General features: G+C 38.0%; 1 protein-coding gene across 2 annotated transcripts in view; it reads right to left on the bottom strand.

Annotated features, from left to right (window-relative positions):
• MCM8 (minichromosome maintenance 8 homologous recombination repair factor) overlaps positions 1-10,854 on the bottom strand; it is a 44,316-nt gene that overhangs the window by 8,760 nt on the left and 24,702 nt on the right. For both annotated transcript variants that reach the window (XM_007123177.3, XM_055090228.1), the window contains 6 exons: positions 10,260-10,400; positions 8,073-8,214; positions 4,074-4,269; positions 2,106-2,325; positions 1,608-1,817; positions 692-768 (listed from right to left, as the gene is read on the bottom strand). In XM_007123177.3, coding sequence (XP_007123239.1) covers positions 692-768; positions 1,608-1,817; positions 2,106-2,325; positions 4,074-4,269; positions 8,073-8,214; positions 10,260-10,400 — 986 coding nt within the window. The remainder of the gene's footprint in view (positions 1-691; positions 769-1,607; positions 1,818-2,105; positions 2,326-4,073; positions 4,270-8,072; positions 8,215-10,259; positions 10,401-10,854) is intronic.

Raw genomic sequence — 10,854 nt, 5'->3', positions numbered from 1 at the left:
GTCAATTGTTTTTTTTTTTTTTTTTTTTTGGCCGCACCACGCAACATGTGGGATCTTAGTTCCCTGACCAGGGATCAAATCTGCGCCCCCTGCATTGGCAGCTCAGTCTTAACCACTGGACTACCAGGGAAGTCCCCAGAGAGGAGATCTTTAAAGTTGTCATCATAAGAAAATAAATTGTAACTGTGCAGTGATGAATGTTACCTAGACTTACTGTGGTGATCATTTTGATATATGTATATCACATATATATATATATATATATATATATAAAAAATCATTATGTTGCAAACCTGAAACTAATAATGGTACATGTCAATTACATCACAATTGAAAAAAAAGGTATAGAACAGAGTAAGTTATATGCTATTTACAAGAAAGTAATGGGTATCCTGGTAAAGAGGAAGGGTGGATGGTAAACAGGATGGAGGCAAGCCTTCTCAAAGTATGTTTTTGAATTGATTTTAGAACTATGTGAATGTATTACCCATTCAAAAAAACCTTTTTTTTTAATGTAAAGATTATTTACACAGTAATATTTTAAACCAGGAAAGTACAATTTGTTCCGAGGAAAATAAGTGATTGAATGGGCTAAATAAAAATAATTTTGCTTGTCCCAGTTAAATATATAATTTGAGATGGAAAGATGACCGGTATTTCACTTAAAACAGCATTTAAAATGTAATCTTACCTATATTTCATAATTTCAACTATGTCCTCAGCATCTTCTTTGGTTGCTTCTTCTCTCAATTCCAACCTTGCTCGTGCCTTTGAAAGAAAACAACCATCTTCAGATAACAAAAGATAAATATATTTAACATTGACTGAGCAGGTATATTATGTCTAAGTTTATTTCATTTATTCATTTTACACAAAACTTTTTTGGGAGGAGGGGCTGTAGTATGAAAAGTCACAATTTTAAAAAATTATCTGAAAACTTGAGTATGAAAATTATCACTCATTTTAAAATCTATTGTTATCTACTAAAATAGATTTTAGTAGATAAAAATTTTTTGAACATCTTTCTGAATGTTCATTCTAGAAGATTTGATTATGAAATAGACTTGCCTTGTACTTTTAGGAAATCATGCCTAACTAATTTGTTAAAACAACAAAGATAAGTTAATCAGATTCTAGGAGCAAAAAAGCTCAAACTCTGATCCAGCTAATTTTAACTGCCAGAGTTCTCTTAGCATTCCATAATTGTGAATAGATATTACTGCCGTTAGAAAAACAGGCACTTACAGACCTGTCGTATATAAAATCAAATACTCCTAAGATATTTGACACATTCCATGTTCCCATATGCTCACTTTTGAATCCCCAAATCCTTAGTTAACCTAAGCAATCTTCAAACTTCAAGAGTCTCCTAAGTGTCATTAAAGGAAAAAAAAACCCATTGCATAAGTAACTGGTCCTGCTTCGAAAAAAGTGGTTAAACTTTGATTGTTAAGTATATGACAACCTTTTAAAAAAAATGTATCCACCTATTTCTAATGTCTCTCAGTAGGAAGAAAAGCAAATCATTACACAGAAAATTGAGAGAAATCTTATTACCCTTTACTCCCTTTTTAAGCCAGAAGAATGTGAACTTAAAATCAACGAACCTCTGTTAGACGAATCAAAGATTCCAGCTGCCTAGTAGTGATTGGTGAGCTATTTAACCGCTGGCTCTGTTTCCGGAGCTCTAAGTAAAAATTCTGAAGAATCTGAGTAGCTTCTGTGGATAGCCTTGGAGAGACATACTGCCGAGCATAACCAATGTACTTTCTCAATAGCTGGTGGGGAATTGGATCTATTGTTTCTCCAGGAACCACCTAAAGCATGATAAAAAGGCCCAAGATTACAAGGATAAGTAGCAAATAAAATCTTTCTGCTAAAATAACTTGTTTAGATAAATAGACCAAATAAGCCAAACACTGTAGTTCTAGCTCTCGGTCTAGTTGACTTAGATTATTTCAACTGAACTTTATATAAACTCTAGTATTATAATATAAAAGCTATTTGCTATGAAAGTTTACATACTATTGCTCTACAACAAGCAACACACTGAACTATGACATTCAAACAAAACTGAACTGAATGATTAAGGAGAAAAAACATACCTTTAGTCTTTCTGATAGTGGTTTATCAGAAACCACTTCAAGTATAGAAGTATTTGAATCTTGACTATTCATACGAGCTACTGTGGCACTGCTAACAGCTCTCTGCTTTCCAGCCCTTATTGCAATCACATGTTCAGAGAGTAAATGATCATGATCCTCATTTGGGGTGTCTAACAGGATAAAGACTAAATCAAATCTGGATAGTAGGGCACTCCCCATTCTAAAGGTGTGAAAGAAAGAAGAAACAGTGATTGGAATTAAAACAAACAGAAAACCTAGAAAACTGTTTACTCACTTGCTTACTAATCAAGTTCCAGGTAGAACTTAAAAAAAGAAAATGAAGCTTTAGGTTAAAGAAATAAGCAATAGCTTCTGGATTCAATATACCCACCAACTCCAGAGACACACCAGGTCACATGTGCACAGCCTTATATGTACCTATATCGGTATGTTGAGGACGCAGTCTTTTCTCACACCAAACCACTAAATTCTTCTCTATGTTCTATATCACTCCCTATGATTTAGGATCATTGAACTTGTAAGGTAGAATGCTACATGATACATCAAAGGTTATCTGGATGAGTAGTTCTTAATCTTTTATATTTCCTGTCTCACCAAAACATTGACTCTCTCAAAGTACCTATGCCCATTTAGAAGCAAAAATACCACTTTTTCTTAAAGTGGCATTTATATGTCTATTAATTATTATAGTAAAAGTGCTGTGTTTTACTTAGTCATTTCTAAATTTACCAACCAGATAACTCCTTTATTTGAGACCAACAAACTGAAATCCAGAGTGGTTAAAGAACTGGACCAACATCCTAGTGGTACCACTAAAAACCAGAATCCAAGTTCCCCGGATCCTTGTTCAATAAGATCTTCCTGATCTTTCCAATACAGGACTTTGTCATTTTACTAAGAAACACTAACAGATGTTTTTTTGGTGGTGGTAGTACAGAAATACCCAGAATCTCAAAGTACAATTGTGTTTTTTACTATGTACCATTCCTACAATAAAAGTATTTATTATTAAATATAAGAAAATTAGCTTTTTGTTTCCCACTAAAATTTAAAGTTCCAATTTTTCACATGAGGCATCTTTTAGTCTTTTTCTCACTTATGCATCACTTGAGTCTATTTTCCCCTCCCCATACATTTTGTCCAACCTGTATGAACAAATTAGAAGAGAAAGCATACACACACCCAGATATAAACATTGGTTTTGGAAAAAAGTGGGATCCACATATACAGATAAGTGTGTAATGTGCTCCTGTCACTTAACCATAAAGCACAGACATGTTCCCCTATCACAGTACATATAATGCTACCTTCATTCTCCTAATTGCTACCTTCCACAGTACAGTCTTATTATGTAGTTCAAGCACTTTTCTATAGATGGGGGCACTTAAAGTTATTTCCAATCTTTGGCAGTGATAAACAAAGCCATAAGACCCACCCTGTCAACATATCTTTGTGCACTCTTGTGCCTATTTCTGTGAGTATAATTCCTAAAAGAATTGGCTGGAACAAACAGAATATACATTTAAAATAGTGATAAACATGCCAAGCTGTCCTTCAAAATGCTAAACTATGTATGTGAGAACCCATTTCCTCACCCCATTGCCAATAATGATTAATATTGAAAACATTTGCCAATCTGGTAGATGTCAATAGCACTTCATTGTTTTATTATTTTATTTTATTTTGGGCTTGCCGTGCGGCATGCAGGATCTTAGTTCCCTGACAAGGGATTGAACCCGTGCCCCCTGCACTGGGAGCGGAGTCTTAACCACTGGACTGCCAGGGAGGTCCCAGCACTTCACTGTTTTAACGTGGTGTTCTAACACATTTTTGTCCATTTATTGGAAACTTGCAACTTCTGTGAACTCTTCATTTAAGTCCTCAGTTATCTTCTTCATATCTATAGGCATTCAATATATTAAAGTATAAATATTTGAAGAGGCTTACTTTAAATTCTCAGAAACTGTTTTGGCTTTATTGTAGTGTCCTCCTACTGGATTGGCAGCAGCAATAATGGACGTTCTTGCAGGAAGGCTGCAAACTACGCCAGCCTTAGCGAGACTAATACATTGCTGTTCCATGGCTTCTAACAAGGCTTGATGTTGATTCCCCATCTTATCAAATTCATCTATTCCACAGATACCTACAACGACAGTAAATAATTCAGACAAAAAATATTCCTTTCGTCAAGTTTCAAACCTGACAACACAGAAATTATTCCACAATAAAGCATATTTCCATTAGTTTCCAACAGTTAAAATTATAAAATGTCATACAGTACAAACTTTGTGCTTGTTTTACAGCAAACAAAATATTTATCTTATTTAACCGTTATAGAATATTTACTCATTTAGCATTTTCCTTAGGCAAGGCACTATGTTGTGAGGGTTACAAAAATGAAGATATGAGAGTGACCCTCAAAAAGCTTAAAGGCTTAAATTTGAACAGATAAGATATATACACATTTAAGATAGTATATTTTAACAACTATAATAGATATGCATAATCATATGAATTTTCTGGGGGTGGGGTGGAGTTAAAAGAGGAAGGGGAATCTGGAAAGGTTTCAAGAAAAAGGTGCTATTTGAGCTGAGTCCTTTGGGAACAGTGGACAGCATGATTTGGGAAGGAACACAAAGCCTCTAAAGTCAGAAGTCTAGAGTGCAGTTCTCAGCAATGCCAGGTGTTGACTGTACAACTGTAGAGTTAATTGTACACTTAACCTCTTTAAACATCATATGAAGACCCACGACTGAACGGGGAGGAGTGGCGGTAAGGAGTATCAGTTTTTAGATTCCACCTATAAGTGATCATATGATAAGTCTCTTTCTCTGTCTGACTTATGTCACTTAGTATGATCGTAACTAGGTCCATCCTAGATAAAACATTTCATGTGCCAGGTGTATTACGTCTAAACCACAGGTTACTGGAGGCCCTCTAACATTACCTTGTAATATTTTTCCTCCCCTTCTCCCCATACCATGAGCAATTTGGTGGTCATGTTCTGAGGGCTTTGCTATGGTTAAATGTCTCTGTATCTACTCTATGATCCGTCAGTCCAGGACTCTCTGGAATTGATGGTATTATTAGAAATTCTCAAGATTACTAGTACAGTTCCTCAGGTGTGGACAGGGTAGGAACAAAGTCAGGCTATCTCTTTGCCACTTTTCAAAGTTTAAAGCAGAAGCTGGCAAACTTTTCCTATAAACGGGCAGATGAAACTTTTTATGTTTTGTGGGCCACATATAGTCTGTCACATATTCTTGGGTTTTTGTTTGTCCTTTACAATCCTTTAAAATAGCTTGTGGACTATACTAAAATAGGCTGAAGGGTGGGTTGATCTGTGGACTAAACTTTGCCAACCCCTGGTTTTAAACATAAAGTTTACGTTGTGAAAATTTTACTCTTTTTCTTGTTTGGCTACAATTGGTATATCTTGTTGCTTTTTTTTCAAACAATTTTTTGGTCGTGTCATTAGATATTGAAGAAGGGAAATATTATAAAACAGCTCTATTTCTCATTTTTTCCCCTGAAAGTCTCCAGTAAAGATTTTAGTAGGATCCTATTTATTATTTAGTAGGATTCTATTTGTTTCTAGAATCTGGTCTCTGCTGACTAATATTCTTTTGTATTTTAACAGTGATATTTTTACCATCATAGTGCTTGCCTTATCTACATAGATTTGAAAGAGAAGGCCATTGGCTTTTTATTTTATTTTATTTTATCTATTTTACTATTTTTTGGCTGCGATGGGTCTTCATTGCTGCACGTGGGCTTTTCTCTGGTTGCAGTAAGCGGGGGCTACTCTTTGTTGCAGTGCACGGGCTTCTCATTGCAGTGGCTTCTCTTGTTGCGGAGCACGGGCTCTAGGAGCGCAGGCTTCAGTAGTTGTGGCTTGCAGGCTCTAGAGTGCAGGCTCAGTAGTTGTGGTGCACGGGCTTAGTTGCTCCACGGCATGTGGGATCTTCCTGGACCAGGGCTCGAAGCCGTGTCCCCTGCATTGGCAGGTGGATTCTTAACCACTGAGCCACCAGGGAAGCCCTGGCCATGGACTTTTAACACTGTGCATCTTAAATCACATTAGCTATCTGCACAGCTAAACCCTGTATCACTTTCAACTTCTATTTAATGGAAAGTCTGACAGCTTAACAATGAGTAACCTCTTCCTATTTATTATTTTCTTCACCTGGTAACCTAACAAAAATACTGTCACTTCTAATGAGCTATATAATAAATAACCAGATATATGTATGTTGAATTTATGCATTCATCAAATATTTACTGAATGCGTTTTATATATCAATACTATGTTCTAGGCATGTGGGATATAGCACTGCAAAGACAATATTCTCTGTCCTTGTGAAGGTTACATTCTATTCAGTGTTGGGAGGCAGACAATAAAAAAAGTAGACCATATGGTATGTTAGAAGGTAAAAAGTGCTCTGGAAAGAAAGGTAGAGTAGGGTAGGAGAACAGGGTCTGCTGGTGGTGGTGGTGGGGGGTTACAGTGTAAAATGTGGTATTAAGGGAAGGCCTCACTGGGGTCAGGACTTCTGAACAAAAATTTGAAGGAGGAAAGGAAATAAGCCTTGCAGACTATCTGGGGTAAGAAGGTTCCAAAGTACAAAGGCTGCGATGCAGGAATGTGATGTGCCTGGAGTGCTGGTGGTATTCAAGGTATAGCAAGGAGGCCAGTGTAGCTGGGGAAGAGGAAATAAGAGGAAAGTAGCAGGTAACGAGGCAAAAGATGTGATTAAAGGGTGCCTGGGCCACTATCAAACTTGGGCTTTCACTGTGTGAGATGGGAAGGCACTGGAGGGTTTTGAACAGAAGAATAATGTGATCTAAGTTTTAATGGGATTGCTCTGCCTTGTTAAAAACAATAGGAAGGGCAACGGTGGTCACAGGCATGCCAATTAGGAAATCACAGTAATAATCCATGTGAGAGATGATGGTGTCTTGGATTGGGGTAGCAGCAGTGGAGAGGTGGTTGGATACTGGTTATATCTGGAAGGTAGAGCCAACAAGATTTGCTGACAGACTGGATGTGAGGTATGAGAAAAAGTCAAGAATGTCTTCACGTTTTCTGATATGAGCAAATAAAAGGATGGAAATGTCATTTACTAAGATGGGAAAAACTAAGAAGAATAGGTTGAAGGGGAAGATCAAGATTTTGGTTTTGGACATGCTAGTTTGAGAAAGCTGTAGAGATACTGCATAGGCAAGGGGAAATATGTGCCTGGAGTTCAAGGGGGAGGAAAAATAAATTTGGAAAATTTCAGGATATACGTAGGTAAAGAGCCATGAAGCTAGATAAGATCATCAAGAAGGTAAGTACAGACTGAGAAGAAAATAGTACAAAAACTAAGTATCCTGAGAAGCCAACCAGTTAAGACTGGTTGGGGAGATGAAGAACAAGTAAAGACTGAGACTGAACAGTGAGTAAAAGTAAGAGGAAAACCAGAAGAGTGCAGTGTCCTTGAAACCAAGTAGACACAGTATTCATTGAGGCAGCAGTGATCAGCTGTGTCAAACATGGCTGACAGGTACTGGATTTAGAAATGTGATGTCACTGGCAAACTGGAAGGAATGAATGACCTCAGCTGGACTGGAACCTGGGCACTGCCTGATACATGCACAGGAATATGTTTTCCCAATAGGGTTAAAACATCACAAAGAGAAATTTAGGTAGCAAAGCCCAACTGGCAATCTCTTCCTGCTGAGCCTTCCAACTAGATTTCTTATAAACTATCCATCATATCCTGAAAAAACAAACAAACAAAATGATGAGATGTGTATTTCTAGTTTTTCTGGCACTCATTCTCAACTCACTGGTTGGGACAGTGCTGTCCAAATGACTCTTGGAACAGACTGTAAAGAAATTAATTGAAAAGGAAAAGGCTTAAAAAAAAAGCCCCAAAATTATTATTTGCTTTGGCCTCTTACCTTGATCACCAAGTACCAGGGCACCAGCTTCCAAAGCAAAATCTCCAGAGGAACTATCTTTTGAAAGAGTTACAGTCAAACCAGAGGTGGTTGTGGTATTACCACAAACATACACGCCACGTGGAGCAACACTGCACACTGCCTAATGAAACAGAGTTTAAGAGAATCAACCAAAGTAAAAGGGAAATAATAGCTATAGTAGTTGCTCACAATTATTCGCTATATGCCAGGTATTCTTCTAAGAGCCTCACTGTAACAATCTTCACCACCACAGTAAGATGAAGGTAACACTCCTGTTACTGATGTAGAAACTAAGGTCTGAAGAGAGTAACTTACACAGCTATGAAGGTGTGACGTCAGGATTCAATCAAACCCAGGCAGCCTGATTCTGAAGTCTGTGGTCATGTGAATACTCTACACAATTCCATTTTATGCTTCATTTTCAAGTTCAAATAGCAAAAATGTAAGTACTAAGTTTAGTTTCAGAGACTCCAATGCTTCTTTAAACATCAGGTAATAAAATGGCTCAATAGTGCTCACCTTCTGAGTAAATAAGATACGGCACGACAGAAAAGTAGTTAAATGACACAACAGCTAAAAGCATGGATCTCTGGAGTCAGGCAGACCTGTTTAAATCCTGGCTCTACCATGCATCTACTGGTGGTGCTGCTCTTGAACCTCTCGGAGCCTCAGCTTCCTTATATTTTATCACATACTGACTTGAGGAATAAATGAGATCGTATATGCAAGGCACTTAACCTGGTACCTGGCATACAATACATGCCCCGTGAAAGGCTGCTGTATACAGCTGTGCACCCCACAACCTTAGGAGACAGCACTTACACTGCTATCTATGTCAATAGTGCGCTCTGGACTTGCATAGCACACAACCCAAGTGATGCTTCGGTGCCTAGCTAAATAAATGGTAGCTATCATTATTTTTGTTACTTGTAATTCCTTAGTCGTTAGTTTGAGAGTATGATGGCTTGCTAAATGGTCAAAGGAAAACATAATTTAAAAATATAAACAACTCATAACTGTTAGTGTTAGCCTAATTTTTAAAAACCTTGGCTTAGTGGGGCTAGCAGACTTACATGCAATTCAAAACCCCACATGCACTTTTACATGCACATTCTACCTAAGTATACTGTTTTCATTTTTACTATCAACTCTGTTTCACCTATAACTGGGTACTCTGTGCCTCAGTTGTCAGGCTTATAGCATGGGTTCAGAACAGAATTTTTAAAAAAGTTGACCCAAATGGCCAAAATGAACAAAACTGGGAAACACAGGATTAAATAAATATCAGATTAGGAATTAAAACGATAACTGATTTAACACTCAGCCATAGGGAATAAATAAGGACTCTGACATGAAGGACAGTAGGTTTATAATACAATGAAATCAAGAGTTTTCAATCCTGGCTGCACTTCAGAATCACTTGTGTTTATAAACATGTAGATGCTAGGCCCCTAACCCAGAGATTCTTAATTCTTAATACTGGGGAAGGCCACGGTATTTTCGAAAAGCTCCAAAGGTGATAGTGATATGCATTGCTGGCTTACCAGGTGTCACTCCAAGGAAACCAGAAGCACTCCAACCAGCTGCATCTTCTAGGGCCAGCATAAGCCCTGGAGGGGAGAACTACTAGGCTCTGATTGGCACAGCCAAAATCATCTTGGGGACCAACAAAAGACTGGTCATAGAAGTTTGCTTGTTTTAGACTCAGAAAGAAGCAGTGGAGATGGATAGGACAGATCTCTTACCTTTATCAGACTATTCTTAAAGCCCAATACAGTGTTTATGTAGCTGTATGAAGAGATAACGGGTGACCCTGCTTTACTTTCTTGAACTATTCTTTTCATAGGTGAGGTCACAACAACAAAGACTAGCAAAGCAATGCTGGATACAAAAAAGGGGGTTAGGGAAATGGTTAATATTTCACAATAGTTGACATCTTAACAGAGCAGCATGCTTGTGCAGCCTGAGTAACAGGAGACTGGCTTGATTTGAAAGGATGGCCAGATACAAGTTATATATTACTCACACAAACCCCAACTCACTCACACTACCTGACAAATAATTCCCTCTGGAACACAAACACTGCATGTTTTAAGAAAATTCACTTGTGATTTATTCATGCATTTTATAAGCAAAAGGTCAAATACTAAATGTCTGATTTCCTACCTGTAGCATCTGACTCTTTCCCAAGCCTGGGTCTCCAACAACAAGGACATGTGGGTCTCCTCGAATTGGAATTCTGTTTTTGTCATCTGCATATTTCTGGCTTCCTCCAAAGAGTGCTAACGCCAAACCTGCTTTAACAAGCTCAGATGTTAAAGGAGAGAGAGAAAAAACAAAAACAAGTGAGAAAAACATAAAGATGACTAGCAAAAGGGGTGCTCCTCCAATGTTTACAACATTTGTGTGTGGATTCTTTTTTTTTAAAGCATGATTGAACTTTGTTTTTTTCCTTTTCCTAAGAAAAGTAAGTCTAAAAATATAAACTTCTTTAATGTAAATGATTAAAAAGCAAAAATTAGAAAGCATATAAAATCAGCTATCTTAAAAGTCACTGAGTGGGGCTTCCCTGGCGGCGCAGTGGTTGAGAGTCCGCCTGCCGATGCAGGGGACCGGGTTCGTGCCCCAGTCCAGGAAGATCCCACATGCCGCGGAGCGGCTGGGCCCATGAGCCATGGCCGCTGAGCCTGCGCGTCCGGAGCCTGTGCTCCGCAGCGGGAGAGGCCACAGCAGTGAGAGGCCCGCGTACCACAAAAAAAAA

This window comes from Physeter macrocephalus, chromosome 14 (assembly GCF_002837175.3).
Source record: "Physeter macrocephalus isolate SW-GA chromosome 14, ASM283717v5, whole genome shotgun sequence".
NCBI classification, from domain to species: domain Eukaryota; kingdom Metazoa; phylum Chordata; class Mammalia; order Artiodactyla; family Physeteridae; genus Physeter; species Physeter macrocephalus.
The sequence above is the reverse complement of the archived record's forward strand: the minus strand, read 5'-3'. Positions and strand labels throughout refer to the sequence as shown.